The sequence below is a fragment of the Bos indicus genome, chromosome 1 (assembly GCF_029378745.1).
Source record: "Bos indicus isolate NIAB-ARS_2022 breed Sahiwal x Tharparkar chromosome 1, NIAB-ARS_B.indTharparkar_mat_pri_1.0, whole genome shotgun sequence".
NCBI classification, from domain to species: Eukaryota; Metazoa; Chordata; class Mammalia; order Artiodactyla; family Bovidae; genus Bos; species Bos indicus.
The window spans coordinates 122,221,732-122,246,934 of NC_091760.1; the positions used below are offsets into that span (position 1 = coordinate 122,221,732).

At 37.2% G+C, this 25,203-nt stretch overlaps 1 protein-coding gene across 1 annotated transcript in view; it reads left to right on the forward strand.

Moving 5' to 3' along the window:
• Positions 1-345: 345 nt before the first annotated feature.
• The window catches only part of PLSCR5 (phospholipid scramblase family member 5), a 31,741-nt gene continuing 6,883 nt past the window's right edge, over positions 346-25,203 (forward strand). Inside the window, exons 1-6 of the mRNA XM_070780397.1 lie at positions 346-623; positions 9,130-9,302; positions 12,473-12,636; positions 17,596-17,638; positions 19,634-19,854; positions 22,046-22,207. Of these exons, the coding sequence (XP_070636498.1) occupies positions 9,290-9,302; positions 12,473-12,636; positions 17,596-17,638; positions 19,634-19,854; positions 22,046-22,207 (603 nt within the window). The 5' untranslated portion in view covers positions 346-623; positions 9,130-9,289. The remainder of the gene's footprint in view (positions 624-9,129; positions 9,303-12,472; positions 12,637-17,595; positions 17,639-19,633; positions 19,855-22,045; positions 22,208-25,203) is intronic.

The following is a 25,203-nucleotide window of genomic DNA, read 5'->3' on the forward strand; positions in this document are numbered from 1 at the left end:
GGCTACAATGGGTCAGGACCTGCATGAGACAATAACAACAAGATAAGGGATGTGCAGTAATAACAAACACAGGCCTTCCTTTTCCACCCCCATTTAGTGAAACAATATTCTCCGTGGCTTATAGGATACGTGCCACTCTTTTAGTTACCACTTTGCAAAGCATGCATTTAAATGCAGTAACATTTTCGGGGTGATCTAGCCTATAGATAGCACCAGAAGAAAATACTAAACATGCACTGTTTGACATAAATTAACTCTAACATGTGTTGTTTATATGTTTAATGTATATTTGTTGTAACAATTATCTCAATTTCTTGGGAACGTAGCTCTTGGGGGAGGGGATGGTCAAAGCTTGGGGAAGGTGATTTTCCAGGCTGGAGATGTGAAGGCAAGGTGCTGCAGAAAACAATTGTCTCCTCTGGCTGGCACTGAGTCGCAGCTGCACGGGCTGTGTGTGATATGGCTGCTGTCAATGAAGGCAGTTGTATGCAGAGCACTGCTGGGCTGTCGGCTGCAGCTACCGAAGGGCTTGTTGCAGTATTTGGGTGATGTCTGAAGACGAAGGCAGATACTGGGAGGGCAGAACAACCACACTGAGCAAGGCACAAGGGCCCAGGCACTCGGTAAGTATATTTAAATTAATGGGAGAAATAAAGAGATTTTCAAAATGGTAAAGCAGTTTTTGGTGGGAAGCACTGGGGTTTGTGAAGATTTTTAATGTCTTCTTAATTCTCCCTGTCAATCTACTTGGTAGCTCCAATTTCTTCTCTCTCTCTCTCTCTCTCTTCTCTCTAAGAGATGCACATAGACATACACCCTGAAAGACATCTCAAAAAATAATTGCTGATTTGTCATATGTCTGCAGAGTACAGTTTTCTGCTTGTAATGCTCTTTTTTCTACTAATATGGCCTGGAATGAGCCAGAACCTTTAAGAATGTTCCCATTACTTTTAGACTCTTTAAAGGATCCATTATTAACTGTTAAAAGTTTGAATTGTACACAACAAATCAGTCAAATGCCAGAAGACAAAGCACAACAAAGATGGGTTGCTTAGGGAACTCCATTTGACCTAACTTCATCTAACCTGAAGAAAATGTATAAGGCTAAAAATTAAAAAAGAACTTCTATACACAAACTAAACTTTTGTTTACTGATTATGGGATATGTCTTGTCCCAGGGAATCTGTGTACAGGACTCTAAATTAGGAGTATTTGTTATGTCATCTTGGTGCATTGGGTCCTCTCTAGATATATTTGTGTTAGAACCAGCTTCTCTTAGTTTCACATAAATTCTTCCCTGTATCTAGGATTCTTTTTCATTTTTCTCTAGTCCTTTAAATCAGTGTGTTTTTAAGTAGGCAAAAAGGGAGTAAGAAACCTCTTATTAGCAACCAAGAAGCATGATCCAGTATACTATTCTTTCATTATTTAATAAAGAATAGTTATTATTTTTCTGTTTTAAGTATCAGAGGAAAGTAAAATTAGACACGTACCTGTGAAACAAAGAATTGCTCATTTGAATGACACATTACTGATTCTGAATAGCTTTGCTTTTCAGAGAGCAGATGAGTTGCATCATTTTATTCTCAAGAGGTGGTAACTGATTCTTTTGAAAAGTAAAAGGAATATTGCATCTCTATGTTGTGATCCTCCACTAGAGTGGAGGCCATATCAATGCATCTCAGTGGGCTCCATAATGCTACGCACATAGTAAAAGTCAATGAATGATTATTAAAAGAATGAATGAAGCACTGTTTCAAAAAGGCAGATTGAAATAAGATAGTAAAGAAATGCACCTTGACAGGAATTTGGAAAGTGCGAATAATTTGCTGCTGAAATAGGAGTTGCATGTTCCTAGAGAAGAAACATCTAATTTACATTAAGAAGTTGGATATCTTACATTTAGCAGTGTTGTTTCCAATCAAATAACTCTGGAAAAAATTAGTTAAAAGCAAATATGGGAAGAAACACTTATACTAATGATATTTCTTCCCATATTTGCTTTTAACTAACTAATATACACCCGCATTATTTCACAATGACCTTTAGTGTGGGAAATTATAAAGCCAGAGATAAGATTAATGCGTAGAAAATGCATGCCTTAAGTGCTGCAAGATTGCTGAAAGTGGATTCATAGTTTAGCAGATGATACCACGAGCCTCACTGAATGAAAGAAGTTATTTATCACTAAATTACAGTCCACCTAGACACCATTCCCCACCTGTAGCAGTTACTTTTATGGCCAGCTATTCATAAAATTTGCTCTTATTCTTGTATGACATAGGATGATAGGAACAGCTGAAAACAAATACACACAATCGTCTTTACATTTCTTACAGTATAAAGTAATTAAGATGTATAGATGATTCCTTTTCATAAATTAATATTTGGGAGGCCCCTAGATATTCCCTGCTATGATGACCAAGCTAGTGTTGACAGGGACATGTGGAAATGGGAACTCTTATCCCTCACTGTTGGGAATGTAAATTTGTAGAAGACTATTGTAGACCAATTCAGTGATAGTAAAGATGAAGATCTGCATATCCCATTAGCCAGTATTTTCATTTCTGGATACATGTGTCTTCAAAAGAATTGCTGTATGTGTACATAAGAACCACTGTCTTATATAATGGAAACAACTAAATGTCTATTAAAATGGCAATAAGCAGAAATTATATTAATTATGCTCATAAAATGTAATGATATGCAGAGGCTTAGAACAATGTGAAGCTATGCATTGTCATTAAGTTTTAAAAACATAATTTTAAGTGACTAAAATGTGTTTTAGAATTATACCTAAAATAACATACATATAACTAAAATGATTCTCTCTCATTTCAAATATATGTATATTTAGTTATATATGTATATATATATATATGTTTATGTATTTATGTATGTACTTGCTTCCCTGGTGGCTCAGTGGTAAAGAATTTGACTGCCAATGCAGGAGACCTGGGTTTCATCCTTGGGTCAGGAAGATTCCCTAGAGAAGGGAATGGCAACCCACTCCAGTGTTCTTGCATGGGAAATCCAATGGACAGAGGAACCTGGTGGGATATAGTCAATGGGGTCTCAAAAGAGTCTGACACAACTTAGTGACTAAACAACAATAAATGTATGTATATAGTATCTAGGAGCAATATATTCAGAGCCAGAATAACCATTAAGCTAATGAAACAGTCTCAAAGCCAGTCTATCTCACTCCTTGGTCCTTGGTCCTGCCTTAGACCTGTAGGCTTACATCTTAATTTGCTCCACATTCTTTTCCCAAAGGATGTCATCTAGAGCATGTTGCTGATTTTGTTTTGTTTTATAACAGGTAGCATTTCTTTTGTCACTATATAGGCTTAAATAAATTGGCAGTCTCTCCCTTTGTACCAAGAGAGTCTATTTTAGTGAGCTTTTTAGTCATGAAAATTTAAGTCAAATATCTAACAGCTAAATAAATAATGGGGAAGTTCTGAACAATGATATAACACTGAATGACAGACCCTCCTAACAGCTGTGATAGATCCTATAAAAAGGCCAAGGGCAAGATTGTGCCAAGACTAATGATGGATTTTTTTTCCCTCATTTCCTTTTGGCTGAAACTGAAGATAGGGGATGTAGAGTTTTTGGGGGAGGCATGGTGGCAGGGACAAGGACAGGCAAGGTAGGACATCTCGAGTGGATGAGCACACTCAAGTAGCAGAACAGCAAGGCTGGGGCTCAAGAGAGAGAGGCTGGTAGGGAGTGTCCTAGGAAGGGGCAGGTCCACGGACCCTGAGTTTTCTGAGATCCATTTTTACATCTCCTTTTTTGTATGCACTATGTTATCATCAAGCCCTGAGTTGTATCCACTGGACATGCTCAACTTGTATTGTCTATATTTCATGGAATCAAGGGAGCAGACTGAAATACTGCAGCTTGATGGCAAAGTAACAGTGATGATGCTTGAAAAAGTCCAAGGCTTCATAGCACAGAGGTAGGAGGATGGTGGGACCATTTTGAGTATTGAGAGTGGTACTACTTCTTCAATAAAGGTGGCAGGTGTTAGGGGAGGCAGAGTGAGAGTGAGGTGAAGGAGAACAGCAGCAGGATTGGAGGCAAGGCCAGCTCAAGGAGCAACATCTCCTGACTGCGGGAGCACTCAAAGATAGGACACTTGAAACCTCTGAGTTTAACGAGCGCTTCTGAGCCTCTCCTTGAGAAAGGCTGGGAAACAGGAAGGAAAGGAGGGAAGGGGAGACTTCAAGTTGGTATCTGCTAAATCTCAAAAAGAAAAAAAAAAAAAGTCTGTGTTGTTTTTGACAGGACAAAGGAAGAAAGTGTAAAGGAAGGGATGGGTAATACCTTCACTTCATCAAGTTAGGTGGCCTGGAAAGTATTTGAAAGTGAAAGGGGAACTGTTAGTTGCTCAGTCATGTCAGACTCTTTGCAACCCCATGAACTATAGTCCACCAGCTGCTTCTTTCCATAAAAAAACTTCAGGCAAGAACACTGGAGTGGGTAACCATCCCCTTCTCCAGGGGATCTTCCTGACCGAGTGATCAACTGGATGTCCCCTGTACTGCAGGCACATCTTTTGCCGCCTGAAAGTCTTTGTTGCAGGTCAAATACTGAAGGGTTCAATAAGTCAAGTGGCCAAGCTCAAATGCATAGATGGTTGGCCTTATAAAGGCCAAAGTAGATGTGAGAGAGTCATTTCCTAGGCAGGTTGATAAGGAGTCTAGGGGTCCCCAAGGAGAGAGGGGTCTGGAATTCTCAAGGAGGAAGAAAGGACAAATTTTCCTGCTCTACATTCCTTCGGATTATATAACAATAATGTATCCTGCCTGAGGACAGTCTCTGGATTAAACCTTCTGGCTAATTCTGTTATCTTAACATGTAAATTATGGGAGTAGGTCTGGTGAGGTCTTTACAACCTCCAGACATTCTTTGGATTCATTGGCGAGTATATAACTTCATTGCTAACACTAGCAAGGGGATACTCTTTCTGCCCCCTTCTGATGCCTATGTCAGAAGCTTTCTCTATCTCCTTTATACTTTAATAAAACTTTATTACACAAAAGCTCTGAGCGATCAAGCTTCATCTCTGGCCCCGGATTGAATTCTTCTCCTCTGGAGGCCAAGAATCCCAGTGTCTTTGCGTGATTCAACAACAACCTTTCAGATGACTAATTCACTTAGATTTTTTTCAGTTAATTTCAGTCTCTCAGTCATTGCAACCCCATGGACTTCAGCACGCTAGGTTTCCCTGTCCATCACCAACTCCCAGAGTTTACTCAAACTCACGTCCATTGAGTCAGTGATGCCATCCAACTATCTCATCCTTTGCTGCCCCCTTCTCCTCCTGCTTTCAATCTTTCCCAGCATCAAGGTCTTTTCAATTGAGTCAGTACTTCGCATCAGGTAGCCAAAGTATTGGAGTTTCAGCTTCAGCATCAGTCCTTCAAATGAATATTCAGGACTGATTTGCTTTAGGATGGACTGGTTGGATCTTCTTGCAGTCCAAGGGACTCTCAAGAGTCTTCTTTAATACCAAAGTTCAAAAGCATCAATTTTTGGCACTCAACTTTCTTTATAGTCCAACTCTCAGATCCATACATGACTGCTGGAAAAACCATAGCCTTGACTAGACAGACCTTTGTTGGCAAAGTAATGTCTCTGCTTTTTAATATGCTATCTAGGTTGGTCATAACTTTTCTTCCAAGGAACAAGTGTCTTTTAATTTCATGGCTGCAGTCACCATCTGCAGTGACTTTGGAGCCCAAAAAAATAAAGTCTGTCACTGTTTCCCTATCTATTTGCCATGAAGTGACAGGAACAGATGCCATGATCTCAGTTTTCTGAATGTTGAGTTTTAAGCCAACTTTTTCACTCTCTTCTTTTACTTTCATCAAGAGGCTCTTTAGTTCTTCTTCACTTTCTGCCATAAGGGTGGTGTCATCTGCATATCTGAGGTTATTGATATTTATCTCAGCAATCTTGATTCCAGCTTGTGCTTCTTCCAGTCCAGCGTTTCTCATGATGTACTCTGCATATAAGTTAAATGAGTAGGGTGACGATATACAGCTTTGATGAACTCCTTTCCTTATTTAGAACCAGTCTGTTGTTCCATGTCCAGTTCTAACTGTTGCTTCCTGACTTGCATACAGATTTCTCAAGAGGCAGGTCAGGTGGTCTGGTATTCCCACCTCTTGAAGAATTTTCCACAGTTTGTTGTGATCACACAGTCAAAGGCTTTGCATAGTCAATAAAGCAGAAGTAGATGTTTTTTCTGGAACTCTCTTGCTTTTTCCATGATCCAGCAGATATTGGCAATTTGATCTCTGATTCCTCTGCCTTTTCTAAACCCAGCTTGAACATCTGGAAGTTCATGGTTCACATACTATTGAAGCCTGGCTTGGAGAATTTTGAGCATTACTTTACTAGCGTGTGAGATGAATGCAATTCTGCAGTAGTTTGAGCATTCTTTGGCATTGCCTTTCTTTGGGATTGGAATGAAAACTGACCTTTTCCAGTCCTGTGGCCACTGCTCAGTTTTCCAAAGTTGCTGGCATATTGAATACAGCACTTTCACAGCATCATCTTTCAGGATTTGAAATAGCTCAACTGGAATTCCTTCACTTCCACTAGCTTTGTTTATAGTGATGCTTGCTAAGGCCCACTTGACTTGCATCCCAGGATGCCTGGCTCTCCATGAGGGATCATACCATCGTGATTGTCTTGGTCATGAAGATCTTTTTTGTAGTTCTTCTGTGTATTCTTTCCACCTCTTCTTAATATCCTCTGCTTCTGTTAGGCCCATACCATTTCTGTCCTTTATCAAGCCCATCTTTGCATGAAATGTTCCTTTGGTAACTCAAATTTTCTTGAAGAGATCTCCAGTCTTTCCCCTTCTGTTGTTTTCCTCTATTTCTTTGCATTAATCCCTGAAGAAGGCTTTCTTATCTCTCCTTGCTTTTCTTTGGAACTCTGCATTCAAATAGGTATATCTTTCCTTTTTTCCTTTGCCTTTCACTTCTCTTCTTTTCACAGGTATTTTTTTTTTTAATGAGAAATGGCTGTGTTTATTCATTCACTGACACATTCCTTTATTCATCTAGTCTATAAATAATGATTGATCACCTACTATGTGCCAGGTACATTGTCAGAGGGTGAGTGAACAGTGATGAATAAAACAGGAGTTTAGAGCAGGTACAAAGGCTAGAAAGCTTTTGGAGTGCATGAGCAATTTCTATCTTATATACCAGTTCTTGAGTTCTGTTCTCTGTACTTGGCTTATTGCATGAATGCTTCTTTTTTTTTTTTAATTTTTTATTCCTTTATTTCTCATGTGTTCCCCATCCTGAACCCTCCTCCCTCCTCCCTCCCCATACCATCCCTCTGGGTCGTCCCAGTGCACCAGCCCCAAGCATCCAGCATCGTGCATTGAACCTGGACTGGCATCTCGTTTCATACATGACATTTCACATGTTTCAATGCCATTCTCCCAAATCTTCCCACCCTCTCCCTCTCCCACAGAGTCCATAAGCCTGTTCTATACATCAGTGTCTCTTTTGCTGTCTCGTATACAGGGTTATTGTTACCATCTTTCTAAATTCCATATATATGCATTAGTATACTGTATTGGTGTTTTTCCTTCTGGCTTACTTCACTCTGTATAATAGGCTCCAGTTTCATCCACCTCATTAGAACTGATTCAAATGTATTCTTTTTAATGGCTGAGTAATACTCCATTGTGTATATGTACCACAGCTTTCTTATCCATTCATCTGCTGATGGACATCTAGGTTGCTTCCATGTCCTGGCTATTATAAACAGTGCTGCGATGAACATTGGGGTACACGTGTCTCTTTCCCTTCACAGGTATTTTTAAGGCCTGCTCAGACAACCATTTTGCCTTTTGCATTTCTTTTTCTTGTGGATGGTCTTGATCCCTGCCCCCTGTACAATGTCACGAACTCCCTTCTGTAGTTGTTCAGGCACTCTATCAGATCTAATCCCTTGAATCTATTTCTCACTTCCACTAGATTTTTATACTTTGTTTTAAAATTGGTGCTCTGTTCAAAGTCAAAATTAGCTGGTCCCTTGTGACTATAATTTAAAATATCATGTTTGATAGTTCTAATAACAACTTACTTGGTTTAGATCAAAGTTTTATCAGATGCCCATGGCAAACATTAAGAAATTAATAAACATAAAATATAATTTAAAAATACTAGTCATATTTATATACCTTTTATGCAAAATGATAACTTGGATAACGGTAGCTCATTTCAACCTCGAACACTTCAAAACAACAACAAAAAGAAACACCTCTTTGCCAAATAGGAAGAACCTACACTTTTGTTGCTCTACAACCTGTGAGCTGTCTTTATGATTTTTCATTACTATCTGTGCCTTCTCAGGCCACTTAACTATTTTTAGAAGTAGACAGTGTGGCTGATAAAGTAGTAAATCCAACTAATTCAACCTCTCCAAATTATATTAACCAGGCCACTGGCTTGTTGAGCAAAATCTCCATGGGCATTGAGAAATATGAGCTGGCTAGTCAAGGTTACAGTTATTTTTTTTTCCCTTGGAAAAAAATGCAACACAGTTAAATATTACCTCTATGTTTCATTTAACTTTGGATTATTGAAGGTTTGCATTTTCAAATTCCTCTGATTAATAAAATTCAAATAAAAATAAACTAAATATATATTTATGCATATAAATAGCATAAAATAATTCTTTTCTTGTTTGTTACAGGGATACAGAGTGGGAAGAAATCCTGAGAAAACATAAGAATACGACTGCCCAAACATTTACAAAATTTAAAAAATATCTTTAGAACTGTCAGAAACCTACATGTGATAGAATGTTTTATCACAGACTCTGTTACAGGAGATTGCTAGAAATTAGAAAAATGAAATATTTCGGCTATTGCAGTGAGGGAAAAAATACATATTTCAAGAAATAATTTTTAAATTTTAAATGGAAATACGGTCCATAAAAATAAGCATTGCATATTTTCTTTCCTGGGTTTTTATTCTTTTCCAATTGGTCCTTCAGCCACCAAGTGGGATGATGGTTTGTGAGTAGTGTGTACTTTTTATGATGGCTTTGTCTCCTCCTGTTGTTCAAAATGATAAAACACAGCATCCGGAAGCTGCAAGGCTCTCCCTTCCTCTGGTGTTTGTAAGCTGACAAGAAGCAGACACCCTCTGAAGTTCTATGCCTGCTGTGTTTCTCTTTGCTGCAACAAGAAGAGCCTTTCTTTTAACCTGGCTGCCTTTGGATAAGTGACTCAGACATATTCATGGCCTCTAAAGGTAAGAGTAAATATAGACAGCTAATAATATTTCCCTTATGACTGAAAATATAGGTTGTAAGGTGTTACAATCAGTGAGATTGATACTTTAAAACCTGTCATTTAGTTCTTTGGAACTTTGTAGTTTTTAACTTTGAATGCCAAAGAGCATATTGCATTAAATATATTAAAAAAAAAAACCAAACCCACTCTACCTAAAAGAATCCAAAAGTTAAGATATAAACAATGTTTTTGTTATCATAAATATAAACCTTAATGAGAAGAGCTGCAGAGCAAAATTTAGAATAGGAATATTTAATTCGAAACACAAGTTGATATTTCCAGTTTAAAGAGATTGGTAGAAAACTTTTCACACATAAGTTAAAAGTGTTATAGTTCAATATTTTTTAATTTCCTATCTGCTATTTAAAATATGTGATACAGGCATTTATTGTAGAGACTTAAACGTGTATTCTCAGGAGATCCTAGTAAATTTAATGGACTAGAAGCAAATATTTCTGAACAACGAAGCAAAAATCTTTGAAAATTTATTTGATGGTAAATTATACATAAAAACTAAACAGAAACTAATTTAAGCAAACAGATTAATTAAAGACTTTGGGAGGGGGGACTGGTAAATTCTCCTCACATCCCTGAAAATGTAAATCTCATTAGTGCTGTCTCAAAGAACTGCTCAGAAGAAAAGGGATATGCTGCTTTTAGGTAATGAGTTGCAATCTCACTAAAAACACTTGTGAAATGATATAAAAATGAAATTATAATGTGTTTTCATTCCATTATCAGAAGAAGCCATTAAACTCTGAGCTCTAATGAACAGTTTTATCATGAAGAATTGTGATCAGTATAATTGGTGGAAACCTTTTAACCTAATTACAAATAGGATTAACAGAGTCCACCGATTTAAAATATCCTAAATTAAATTAATGATCTACATCAGAGAAATGTGTACACTTATTTGCTTCCTTTGTCAAAACACACTTAGGATGCTTTTTAACTTGAAACAAAGGAAGTAATTTTTTTTCACTTTTTGTCACCATACACTAGTCTCTGAGTATCACTGGGAAAGTTCAAGCAAATTGTAAAATATAGACATGAAACTTCAAAATCATGAATTTTAATATATATGTGTCTCATTTTTATATTTGAAGACAAAATCTTGGCACGTTCTTTCCTTCATTTAAGACTGACACTAAGACTCAGTCCGAAACATTTCATCACTTTATCAAGTAAGAGTTACAGCAACAACTGTAGCCTGTACGGTAAAGAGTTGCAGAGGATGTGAAATATTTATAAGCTGGTTATACATTTTTAAAACCGTAGATAGAAATTCAAAGCCAGATAGAAATTCAAAGGAGTTTCTTCTTCAACTCGTGGTCATAGTCTTTGAAGAAACTTGTGACTAGAAAGCAATATTATGATCAAAATATGATTAATCTACCAAAAAGAGCAGTGATGTTCAGTAATGATAAGGGCTCAAGACTCAACTTAAGAGGTAAAACTTTAAGTAGAAAACTAACACTGTTTCTGCAACCCAGTCAAAATATTTAACAGATAAAGTGGGTAAAATATCTGTGAGAGGACCCTATAGAACTTAAAAATCTTGTTTCAGGGGGCAAGTCACTTTATCATATTTTTGTGGAGTTTTATTCAAATAGATTTAAAGACATTATTTATACTGTCATGATGTTTTCTGGCCCATTAATCTGTATTGGCAGTTAGCATTTTCCCAGGGAATACAGGCTAGTTGGACATTTCACACATTTCACAGGCAGTTCCGTCAGCACCACTAAATCAAAGGATAGTCTGGACTTTGGATGCCATTAGAACTGAAGAAATATTTGTGTGGTCTGAAGTCCCCTAGTTAGTAAAAACAAAAGCAATTTATGAACACTTTGGTCTCAAACTTAAAGTTTGAGAAAAACAGGCATTCCCAGGATGATCTAAACTGAACAGAAGCTTCAGTTTAGATCTTCAAAGGCTCTGCTACTCCAATGTAAGCCAAAATCCCAGAAGAGCAAGCAAGTGATCTCAGAATGGTGTTCTCAGAAGTGTCTGACTGAGCCTCACTTCCTAGTAAAGACTTTGGATGTGATCTGGGCTGCAGTACATTAACGCTCATGTGCTCATACAGGATATGTTTGGGAGACAATGAACATGAGTTTGAGCAAATTCTGGGAGATAGTGAAGGACAGGGAAGCCTGGCATGCTGCAGATCATGGGGTCGCAAAGACTCAGAAAAGACTCAGTGACTGAACAACAATGAACAACAAACTTAGACTATTTTGAAGACCTATGAATGGGAAGGACAAGGAAAACTGCAAATTCTCAAGCTCCATCCCCACTCCATCCACTGAATCAGAAAGTCTGGAGTGAGCCCAGCAATGTGTGTTTTGCTAAACCCTCCATGGTGGTTTTTGGTCTTCCCAGGTTGCACTAGAGGTAAAGAACCCATTTGCCAATGCAGAAGACATAAGACACGTAGGTTCGATCGCTGGATTGGGAAGGTCGCCTGGAGAAGGAAATGGCAACCCACTCCAGTATTCTTAACTGGCAACACCCATGGACAGAGGAGACTGGTGGTCTATAGTCCATGGGGTCACAAAGAGCCAGACACGACTGAAACAACTTAGAGGCAGGCCAGGGGGTTCTGCTGCAGGCTAAAGTACAAGAACCGCTGAATTAAATCTATGCATAGTGGAATGACTGATGAAAAGAGAAAATAATCTTGGAAATTATGAGGCAATTTCATAATATTTGAAGAAAGGAGAATATACCCAAAAGTCATTAAGTATGATTCAAAACGTATGTCTAAGGTCATCCTTTTATGAGTAGAGAATACCTAGTTTATTTAGTCATTGATTTTCCATTTGTAGTTTATAATCTTTCAGTTCTTTGAGTAGAAGTTTCACTTGCTTTCAAAAAACATATTTTCTAAAATGATTTATTTTGCCCAAATGATCCAACTTTTTCTCACAACTACATTCCTTTTTCTCTGGGTTCAAGATGAAGTGGTGGTGACAGTGAATATAGAAAATGAAGGAAGGGGCACTGAAGGGAGAGGCTAGGTGGGAGATACTCTACCATGTGAATTAAGCAGCAGGAAATATTACAAGACGACTAAATAAAATGGTCTACATTTACATATGGGCTGGAACTGTCATTCTCTTGCAGATGCAGAGAACCAAAGAAGCAGAGGTCCGCCTGGCTTTCTTCCGGGAGCTTCAGACCCAGACCATGGTCTTCACATCTTACCTTCCAATCCAGGGGACCAAGTATGGCAGCGGGGTCCCCCTCCACCAGGGAATCTCCCTCCTGGTCTAGAATATTTAAGCCAGGTGCTTTTCTCTCTCTATTTCTGCAAAGTTTTTTTCCCTTTAAGACAAATACAAACTTGGTTTCTTCCCCTCCAATCAAGACTAAAACCTTCAGTAAATAACTTATTGAAGTGAGAAAAGCATTATACAATCTGTCTTTTATTTATTTCTATTACTTGGCAAGAAACTTTTGCCTTGTTTTATAACCACTTCTATTTTCCTTATTTACCTGACACAGAGAGAAGACTAAACATTTTTGATTGAGCTGTTTAGCACCTTATCCTTCTTCTCCTCATTGCTCAAGGTGTCAGCAAATTTAAATCCTAGAGGAATTGTCTAATTTGTCTAGTCACTTACAGTTATTTAATTAAAGGATATTAATTGAGTACCTGTTATAATCAAGGCACGTAAATGGTATAAAACCTAGTTCCTCTCACCCAAACGTTCTGCAACCTTTTTGGCAAAGACAAATTAAAAGTGTTGACTTTTAATTTGGGCAGGTGTACAGAGAAGAGAGGGCTTCCTTGGTGGCTCAGGGGTAAAGAATCCACCTGCAATGCAGGAGACACAGGTTCAATCTCTGAATCAGGAAGATTCCCTGTGAAAGAAAATGGCAACCCACTCCAGTATTCTTGCCTGGGAAATCCCACGGACAGAGGAGCTGCCTGTGCTACAGTCCATGGGGTCGCAACAGTTGGACAAGACTTAGTGACTAAACAATAAAAGAGAAGAGAAAGGCTGCTAAAGATCAACGTACTCAGGAGAGACTTTCTCAATGAGTTGAGAGCTTAACATCGTCAACTGAATCTCAAAAGGTGGATGGAAATCCAAGAGAAATCAAGCTATCAAGTTAGCATTACTGTCTTCTGATACTTTTGCCATCTCTGAGCCAATTTGCTTGAAAGATCATATTAAGTATAGTCACTGTTCTAGTCATTGGAGGGTAAGCAGTGATTCAAGCCTTATAATAAATCAGTCAAGAAATATCATCTGAATTTTATGGCATATAAGTTGCAATTGACATTTGTATATATTATTGATGCTTTAATATTTATCTTACACACGATTAGAAATACACTAATATTGAGATGTCAGCACATGTGCTGCAATTTTCAGCTTGTTTGGCACTCTTTCTAACTATAAAGTCTAACTCCTTTATCAAAATCAAATCTCTGTGTTAATTCCCTTAAGGTGCAAGAGATTTCTGTTATGCCTGATAGGGTTTAAGCTGCACACAGCATATGTTCCTGGGAAAATGTTTATAATTGCAGATGCCTTCTCCAGAAACCCACTGGCAGACAAATGTACTTTAGAGACTGGAGAGCTCAGGGAGATATGTAAAAGAGCTGGAAAAGCTAACCTACCATCTTCCATCTGCAGAAAGGATCAGCTGTAATAGCTGACTAGAGTTGATTAACTGCTGCAAGCTGTTTGGGAATGTTGTCAGACAAGGTTTCGCCAAGTATAAAAGTGATATACCAGTGCCAGAGGGCTGGGGTTTGATGATCACATATGGCCATCACATATTCTTCTTCCATCCATGAACGATGACATACCCAGAGCCAGATGCTTGACATGAACACACTTTTTTTTCATATTTGATAGAGATATGAGCCCACTGGCTTCAGTTCTAAAACAAAGTCAATTTTCCAAATGTATACCTTTGGTACTCTTTTTCAGAAAACAAAAATATTTCACAAATTGGTGGGTATTTTCCTTCAAAGGGAATGGATTTTATAGTCTTTATACTAAAAGAACACATTTGCTTTAAAGCAGTGCATACAGAACAGGATGAATAAGCATTTAAAAAGTTTAATACTTCCAGTTTGTGAGAAACATATATATATACATATATGAAGAATTTTGTAAGCTTTTATCTAAAAACCACAATAAAATTATGAATATTTGAAAATAGTGCATGCTTCAATAAACAAACAGGAAAATATTCAATAAAAATGCTTCCAAATTAAAATCTCAATGTAAATATTTAAAAAATCACCTACTCTCTTTTAATCATTATTATCCAGTAACTATTGATAATCATATTTTCACTAACAAATTGAAAATAAACTCCCAGGTGGCAAGTGTATGTGTGTGTCTGTGTATATGTTTATATACACATACATATAAAAATATTTGTATGTACATATATATTTACATATGTATGTGTATACATATATATTGTTCATGTATTATAGATTGTCCTGAGTCACTTCAGTCATGTCTGACTCTTTGTGACTGCATGGAAAGTAGCCTGCCAGGTTTCTCCGTCCATGGAATTCTCCAGCCAAGAATATTGGAGTGGGTTGCCATTTCCTTCTCCAGGGGATGGGATCGAACTATATTCATTCCAAGTTAAATTAACATATTCATAATAGTCAATAACATTTTATTCTATAAGCATCAAAGGATGACTTTTATTTAGTCACCTACAGATCAGAGTACTGAGTTAAAATTTATAAAGGCACATGTAAGATTCCATTTATTTTGAAGTACTAGGTTGACCAAAAGTTTCTTATGGTTTTCCTGTAACATCTTATGGAAAAATCCAAATGAACTTTTTGGCCAACCCAATACATATATTAAATTGAATCATTGATACCTGTAAGCCTGATAAATTATACATATGGATTGTACATACATTTCCAAGGCTGTCATTCGGTGTCCATTCTGAAGCTTTCTTACTGTAGGAGTGCTCTGCTTGTCCTAACACCTGAATACAGGATGTAATCTGTTTAAAGTTTCCAACAATTCCTGGTCCATCAATTAATAGCAAAAGATGAAAAGGCTCTTTTGGACCATAGTTTATAAGTGGCCCAGGGCTACTTAAAGGAAACTAGAAGAACAACCAAAACCAGGACCCTCATATCCAGGAGTGTTGTCCACAGAGAGAGATCACATTTGAGGTTATTAGAGACGATGAGTGAGTATAAGAGTAAATAGGGAGGAAAGGTACTCAGAAGTTCCACAGTGTCACTTAAGAATTGTTTCTCCCAGTTCCTAAGATTAGTTAAGTTATGCTGGTACAGCAGAGTAGAGAGCAAGTTGAAATCCATGGTATCACTGCCTGGGTTCATATCCCAGCCTAACCACTTACAAGCTCTATGATCTTGAGCAAAACCACTTTCTTTCTCTGGGATTGTTTCCTCACATGTTACATGTAATGATATCCTGTTCTCTGATGTGTGTGAGGACTAAATCAGACACTATGTCAAATATCTAGCACAGTGACTACCTCAAGGTGGTCATTAAATAAACAACCACTATTATTAGATGTTAGAGATGCACATTTATCCTTTTCAGCCAATAGTCTCTAAAGTTCAGGGCTGAAACTTGATCCATGACATAAATAGTCAAAGTTCCTAAACTCAAACCTTACTTGCGCACCCCAAAACTTCTTCTCCATCTCTAAGTTATGCCTACACACTGGGGGGAAAGAAAGTGCTAGTCACTCTGTCGTGTCCAACTCTTCAACACCCCATGAACTATAGCCCACCAGGCTACAGTCCATGGAATTCTCCAGGTAAGAATACTGAAGTGGGTAGCCATTCCTTCTCCAGGGGATCATCCCCACCCAGGGATCAAACCCGGGTGTCCCTCCTTGAAGGCAGATACTTTACCATCTGAGCCTCCATAGATGCACTGCTAAATAATCATGCGTGCCCCTTCTCTTCTGTCAACCCTCCTTTTCCCTCAAAAGAGGAAAACAGAACTAACAACACTACATAACAAAGACCAATTCCGATTTCTTAAAGATTTAGTCGTAGTTGTTTAAATATGTTCTAGAATATCTTATATCATAAATTATTTTTGTAAAAAATATATCTGTGAATCTTGGAGAGGAGGGCATATGTACACTCTTATCAGTAATAAGAAGAAATGATACTAGCTTTTACCTCTACCTCAGGATATACAAGAAGAATGAAGGAAATAAGATAATTTCATATTTTCAGGGTTTGTGATTGCCCAATCAATTCCAAATGTTAACAATTACTACATTTATTTGAAAGTTATCAGTGAGTTTGTTAATGTGGAAAGAGAATAAAGTGAAAATTTTAAGGCAAAATAGAAAATTAAGCATTCAAAAAGGCAATAATCAGTACTGTATTCAGTGCTCATGATTTTATCTTAGTGAATCTTTAAATGCTGCATATGAAAATTAAAATATACACAGATAAAATTCATTCTAAGAACATATTTTAAATATTTCCTTAAAAAAACCCATTTGTATTATATTCTGTTTAACACAGTCACATCTCAGCTACCTGTGACTAATTTATCTCTGTAAATTAACTTCATTTCTAATTGCATAGGCAAGTTTTAATGTGTCATTCATTTAGAAGCTAACTCTTTTCTGCTTAAACTGGTATTTTGTTGACAGGATTTATGGATTTTTTTCCCTTAGTTCAAAGAAAAGTGTGACTGAAGAAAGAAATTAAAGAATTGCCTTTCTCAACTTTAACAGACTTTTCATCACAATCAGGAATGAGTTACTACCTGACAGAGTGAAGTAGTTAGGGCTGAGAGGAGAGGCCAAGCATGCAGATCATTACTGTTTGTATCCTCTTGGTTCATTTCTTTCAAAGAGAGAGTGAGACAGAAGTTTAAAACCTCATAGGCATTCTTATTCAGAGACTGTTTAAAAATATTCTCAAGGGTATTGGTATAATTTCCAAGAGCTATCTTATCACCACAGGAAAAACACAGAGCTAACCACAGTTCCTATTCTTATTCAGAGCAATTTTGCTTTGAAATTTTCAAGGTTCTTGTAATTTTTACTTGAGTAAAAACCATGTTAGCTTTTTTTATTTTTTTCCTTCATTATAAAACGTGAGTTGTTTTCTACCATTTTCCACACAGAGAACATGAAAAACACCTAATTTCATGAGTCCAGTAAACAGGTTAATAGTAATAGCTGCAAAGGTTTTCAAAGACCTGTGATGTAATACTTTGTATTTCCTTCATGTCATCTTTTAACAGTTAGACCTGATAATTATACACGAGCAGGTGGAGCTTCTTGGAAGTAAGTACATTCTGTAATTATTAAAATTGTTAAATTATTAAAATTATTAAAGTATTTTATAAAGTTAAATGTTTAGGATAGAATTAAATAAAAAAGAGCACTAGGTCTATTTTTTTTTCTGGGAAAGGTTTTTTAATTTATTTTTTAATTGAAGGATAATTGCTTTACAGAATTGTGTTGTTTTTTGTCAAACACCAACATGAATCAGCCATAGGTATACATATGTCCCCTCCCTGTTGGACCTCTCTCCCACTGAAAGTAAAATTATTAGTCTGATATACATAAGCCTAAAAGCATAAAACTCCCCAAATCTTTGATGATATTGTCATTAGGAATGTAATATTATTTTTAATCTTGAAGTAATAAAAGCTACTTGGTCATTTCCATGGCTGCTAATAATTTAAATTTTCTTAACAATTTCAGACATGGAAATTGAGGCTGAGACCAACAAAAAAACATCAAAATAAAGTTCTACTGTTTTATCATACTGTCAGTGATTCATCAAAAACCAAGTCATTTAACAGGGCACAAATTTATAATGCTGAATACACAAATTACTTGAGTATGTTTGTCCTTAATATTCTAGATAACACCTAAAGTATGTCAAAATTGAAATAAATAGATAGCATGAAGCTGTAGTTCAGTTCAGTTCAGTCAATCAGTCGTGTCTGACTCTTTGCGACCCCATGAATCACAGCACACCAGGCCTCCCTGTCCATCACCAACTCCCGGAGTTTACTCAGACTCAAGTCCATCGAGTCAGGGATGCCATCCAGCCATCTCATCCTCTGTCGTCCCCTTCTCCTCCTGCCCCTAATCCCTCCCAGCATCAGAGTCTTTTCCAATGAGTCAACTCTTCACATGAGGTGGCCAAAGTACTGGAGTTTCAGCTTTAGCATCATTCCTGCCAAAGACATCCCAGGGCTGATCTCCTTCAGAATGGACTGGTTAGATCTCCTTGCAGTCCAAGGGACTCTTGAGAGTCTTCTCCAATACCAAATTTCAAAAGCATCAGTTCTTCGGCGCTCAGCCTTCTTCACAGTCCAACTCTCACATCCATACACGACCACAGGAAAAACCATAGCCTTGACTAGACAGACCTTTGTTGGCAAAGTGATGTCTCTGCTTTTCAATATGCCATCTGGGTTGGTCATAACTTTTCTTCCAAGGAGTAAGCGTCCTTTAATTTCATGGCTGCAGCCACCATCTGCAGTGATTTTGGAGCCCAGAAAAATAAAGTCTGACACTGTTTCTACTGTTTCCCCATCTATTTCCCATGAAGTGATGGGACCAGATGCCATGATCTTCGTTTTCTGAATGTTGAGCTTTAAGCCAACTTTTTCACTCTCCACTTTCATTTTCATCAAGAGGCTTTTTAGTTCCTCTTCACTTTCTGCCATAAGGGTGGTGTTATCTGCATATCTGAGGTTATTGATATTTCTCCCAGTAATCTTGATTCCAGCTTGTGCTTCTTCCAGTCCAGCGTTTCTCATGATGTACTCTGCATATAAGTTAAATAAGCAGGGTGACAATATACAGCCTTGACGTACTCCTTTTCCTATTTGGAAGCAGTCTGTTGTTCCATGTCCAGTTCATAGATATAGTACCAAATAGATTTTTAGATAGAATCATTAATTTCACTGTGAGTTGTCCCAGTAAATTCCATAACAATGACAGAATAATTTGAGTATGATCCTTCTTTAGAGCATTGCTTCCCTAGTTGTAAAGTACTACAAGTGTCCAAATAAGTCATATAACTGGAATCAAAATTTATCAATTGCACAGCTCTTTTCACAGAGTCTGCTTTGATTTCTATGGCTAAATCCTCAAAATTTAGAGTACAGAAATAGATTTGTCTGAAGAAGATACCATGTACTTAATAACTAATCAGTCATGCTGCTTTCTTCTAATAACACTACTATTTTTACTCATATAAAGGTTTGATACTAAGCAGTAGCATGATTTTGATAATTTTTTTTTTTTTTGCTCCATTAGTGATACTGGGCACTGAGACCGCCAACAAATATGAGATTAAAAACAGCTTGGGACAAAGAATATACTTTGCAGTGGAGGAAAGCATCTGCTTCAACCGTACTTTTTGTTCCACTCTGCGATCATGCGTTCTGAAGATCACTGATAACTCAGGTCAAGAGGTGATTACAGTCAACAGGCCCTTGAGGTGTAACAGCTGCTGGTGCCCTTGCTACCTACAAGAGGTTAGTCACTGACCTGGGTGTGCTTTTATTTTCCACAATTGGAAAGGTTAGCAATTATTTCTTTAATAAATGACATGCAGCTGGCGATACAAGGTCATTAACCTTTCAATTGTTGAATTAGAATGTTGCTCCTTTAAGATCAGAACAGCTTAAGGATTTGGTGATTCACTAATATTTTTTTTTTCATTTCCAATGAAAAACTATAGTGGCTTCCGTGGTGGTAACTTGGAAAGACAGCTCATGCATCATGTAAATGAGACACATCCTCCTGAATCTCTGTATTAGCTAGGTAATATCTGTAAGTTCCACCATTAAGCAGATCTACTCTTCATCTTCTCATTGGTACAAAGTTCAGGGAGTGCTGAGTGATACTAAACTCTCCTAAAGGAATCTCCTGGGTCAGTATTATTTTTAGAACAGTATCTCATGTTCCATTTACCCATTTATGACAAACTTCAAGGTTCAGCAAAGAGTGTGTTATTCTTCTAGAGGGAATCATTTGATTATTATATTTTAATATATAATAGATTTTTATCACCTTTTAGTAAATCTATAGTAATAACTTTCATGGACATGATGCAGTTAAGTTTATGTGGAATATATACTTACTTTGATCTCTTTGATATCAGGAACCTCTAAGTGAGAAGAAATAGATTTTACTCTCTACATTTTGCAATAGAGGAAACTGAGGCTTAGAGGGGCCTCACCTGTGATCACACGTCTAGAATATATCATAAGAGGGATTTGATCCAGGTATCTTTTTTCAAACCCAAGTTTCTTTATTGAGGACCTATGTATAAATATTGTACTTAGCACAATGGGAAGTAAATATTAATACAGAACTCTCCTTAAGTAGAGAAGTTTCTAACAATATATGTTGAAGCTAATTCTGCAACTCTTTATAGGCAATTATCTGGTCAAGTGATAAGATTGCTAAGGTACTCAAATTCTTGCAGCCCAAGAATTTTCATCCTTTTACTGGGGATATTCAATATCTAATATGCCCCAAGATGCTAAAGTCAGTATAACCCAGAATATGCACCCATTATAACATTTCTGACAGTTAATATTTTATTTCAAAGTAACCCCATGTCGACGACAGAGGATGAGATGGCTGGATGGCATCACCAACTCGATGGATGTTGGTTTGAGTGAACTCCGGGAGTTGGTGATGGACAGGGAGGCCTGGTGTGGTGCGATTCATGGAGTCGCAAAGAGTCGGACACGACTGAGTGACTGAACTGAACTGAACTGAACCCCATGTCACATAAATTAAACATAGGATGCATCCTAATACTGATTAGTATATTTTTAATTTGGTTGAAATCAAATCAATTACTTTAGAAGTGATCCTAGAACAAATCTATGTAATTCTAAGAAGTCTTGTTGAGAATACCTTTATCTATCCAAAAACACTACAGACATGCACATAAAACTATGAATTTAACAAGAAAAGACAAAGAGAGATTAGATGATGGAGAGTTGGCTTGATTTAAAAGCAAACAATATTCATCATTTTCACCCACTCCAGCTTATTTTATTAATACAAAGTATTTGAATTGGCTAAATAAATATGTTGAAATACAGTATTATGGACAATTAAGAAATTAGGGGGATGAATGATAATGGAGCAAAATACTAGTCAGCTCTGAAAATGCAAATGATATTCTTTTAATGCTTTGGACAAAATGAAACAGAAATCACATTGGTGTGTAACAACTGTAACTCTGCAAGAAGCATTTGTTAGCACAGAGAAGCTGAAGTTGATAAATCGAAGAGGAAAAAAAAAATTATAAGAATCAAGAAGTGAGGCTTAAAAATAGATGTGTGTTGTGACAACAACCAAGAGGGGATAAATATGAAGTATATTATAGGAAACAACTTCAATGCTTGTCCAACTATTGTACTTGGAACAGACATGGCAAAGAAGCCAGTATCCCAGGATCAGAAGACAGGCCTGGGGTAGGTTTTCCTTAGGGAATGAAGATCAAAGACATGGACTTTTAGTGGATCAAGAGGAATCTATACAGTGAATTTCTTTGTTTCTAAAAATTATTTTAAAAATCCAGTATAGCATAGAAGCAGATATTTAGAATCTTTTATATACTGTTTAGAAGTAAGCAGACATTATAGTAAAATTAAAATACAATAACCTTAGGAAATCTTATTTTATTATTATCTCTTCCTACAGTTAGAAATCCAAGCCCCTCCTGGTTCTATAGTTGGTTATGTTGCACAGAAGTGGGACCCCTTTCTGCCTAAATTCACAATCCAAAATGCAAACAAAGAAGATATTTTGAAAATTGTTGGTCCTGGTGCAACATGTGGCTGTTTTGGCGATGTGGATTTTGAGGTATGATTGACAAATGAAGGACTGTTTCACTTAGGTCCTGATTTTTTGCAACATAATTCAATTTTTTAAATGTTCAAATCATGAAATATTTCTGAAATAAATTCAGAAAATAATATATTTGTGAAATAATGGAATAAATAATATTGTACATGCCCATAATAACTCATAATTCCAGAGACATAAGTTCAAGAATTTTTTTTAGAACATACTACAAAAATTTGATGTGTGTGGAATTATAGCACCTATGGTATAAAGCAAAGATATTTAGTTTAGAATCACTGAAATCACATCTTCTTTCCTATATCCCTGGTGGTAACATATTCCAAATCTGATCTCAAGAGCACACTCCATTAAAATATCATTAATTTAAAAGCTATGTAAGTAAGACTTGCTAACTTCTTTTTGTATAACAATCTATTCCCATATAAACATATGTGTGTAAATCAGAAAGCAGTAAGTACTTGCAAATTCAATGTGTAATATGAACTATCTTAACAGCTTTGTTCAGTTGCTAGGTGGTGTCCAATGCTTTGCGACCCCATGGACTGCAGCATACCAGCCTTCTGTATCCTTCACGATCTCCCAGAGTTTGTTCAAATTCACATCCATTGAGTTGGTGATGCTATCTAACCATCTCATTTTCTGCTGCCCTCTTTTCCTTTTCCTTAACAGTTTTGCCTAGAAATAAATCTTAGAGGAAATAGTCTAAAGTATGTACTCCTCAATTATAAGGCTTATTTTTATTCTATACTCTTAGGAAAGTTATACCAAGAATTTTTGGAGTTATGACAGCCCATTTTGTAAAATGTACATTGTATTCTAGGTGAGTCATGTGCCCTGAAATCCTGTAAACTTAATGTCCTATGTGAGATACACATGAATGAATAGAGTGAATAAACAAAAAAGAAATACATGCTTTAGACTATTTCCTCTAAGATTTATTTCTAGGAAAAACTGTTAAGGAAAAGGAAAAGAGGGCAGCAGAGAATGAGATGGTTAGATAGCATCACCAACTCAATGGATGTGAATTTGAGCAAAATATTATACAGTGGAAGTGAGAAATAGATTTAAGGGACTAGATCTGATAGATAGAGTGCCTGATGAACTATGGACTGAGGTTTGTGACATTGTGCAGGAGACAGGGATCAAGACCATCCCCATGGAAAAGATATGCAAAAAAGCAAAATGGCTGTCTGAGCAGGACTTACAAATAGCTGTGAAAAGAAGAGAGGTGAAAAGCAAAGGAGAAAAGGAAAGATATAAGCATCTGAATGCAGAGCTCCAAAGAATAGCAAGAAGAAGAAAAAAAAAGCCTTCCTCAGTGATCAATGCAAAGAAATAGAGGAAAACAACAAAATGGGAAAGACTAGAGATCTCTTCAAGAAAATTAGAGATACCAAGGGAACATTTCATGCGAAAATGGGCTCAATAAAGGACAGAAATGGTATGGACCTAATAGAAGCAGAAGATATTAAGAAGACGTGGCAAGAATACACAGAAGAACTGTACAAAAAAGATCTTCATGACCCAGATAATCACGATGGTGTGATCACTCACCTAGAGCCAGACATCCTAGAATGTGAAGTCAAGTGGGCCTTAGAAAGCATCACTATGAACAAAGCTAGTGGAGGTGATGGAATTCCAGTTGAGCTATTTCAAATCCTGAAAGATGATGCTGTGAAAGTGCTGCACTCAATATGCCAGCAAATTTGGAAAACTCAGCAGTGGCCACAGGACTGGAAAAGGTCAGTTTTCATTCCAATCCCAAAGAAAGGCAATGCCAAAGAATGCTCAAACTACTGCACAATTGCACTCATCTCACATGCTAGTAAGGTACTGCTCAGAATTCTCCAAGCCAGGCTTCAGCAGTACGTGAACCATGAACTTCCAGATGTTCAAGCTGGTTTTACAAAAGGCAGAGGAACTAGAGATCAAATTGCCAACATCCGCTGGATCATTGAAAAAGCAAGAGAGTTCCAGAAAAACATCTATTTCTTCTTTATTGACTCAGTCAAAGCCTTTGACTGTGTAGATCACAATAAACTGTGGAAAATTCTGAAAGAGATGGGAATACCAGACCACCTGACCTGCCTCTTGGGAAACCTATATACAGGTCAGGAAGCAACAGTTAGCACTGGACATGGAACAACAGACTGGTTCCAAATAGGAAAAGGAGTACGTCAAGGCTGTATATTGTCATCCTGCTTATTTAACTTCTATGCAGAGTACATCATGACAAATGCCTGGCTGGTAGAAGCACAAGCTGGAATCAAGATTGCTGGGAGAAATATCAATAACCTCAGATATGCAGATGACACCACCCTTATGGCAGAAAGTGAAGAGGAACTAAAAAGCCTCTTGATGAAAGTGAAAGTGGAGAGTGAAAAAGTTGGCTTAATGCTCAATATTCAGAAAACTAAGATCATGGCATCTGGTCCCATCACTTCATGGGAAATAGATGGGGAAACAGTGGAAACAGTGGCAGACTTTATTTTTTTGGGATCCAAAATCACTGCAGATAGTGACGGCAGCCATGAAATTAAAAGATGCTTACTCCTTGGAAGGAAAGTTATGACCAACCTAGATAGCATATTAAAAAGCAGAGACATTACTTTGCCAACCAAGGTCTGTCTAGTCAAGGCTATGGTTTTTCCAGTGGTCATGTATGGATGTGAGAGTTGCACTGTGAAGAAAGCTGAGCGCCAAAGAATTGATGCTTTTGAACTGTGGTGTTGGAGAAGACTCTTGAGAGTCCCTTGGACTGCAAGGAGACCCAACCAGTCCATTCTAAAGGAGATCAGCCCTGGGTGTTCTTTGGAAGGAATGATGCTAAAGCTGAATGATGCTAAAGCTGAAACTCCAGTACTTTGGCCACCGCATGTGAAGAGTTGACTCATTGGAAAAGACTCTGATGCTTGGAGGGAATGGGGGCAGGAGGAGAAGGGGACTATAGAGGATGAGATGGCTGATGGCATCACCGACTCGATGGACCTGAG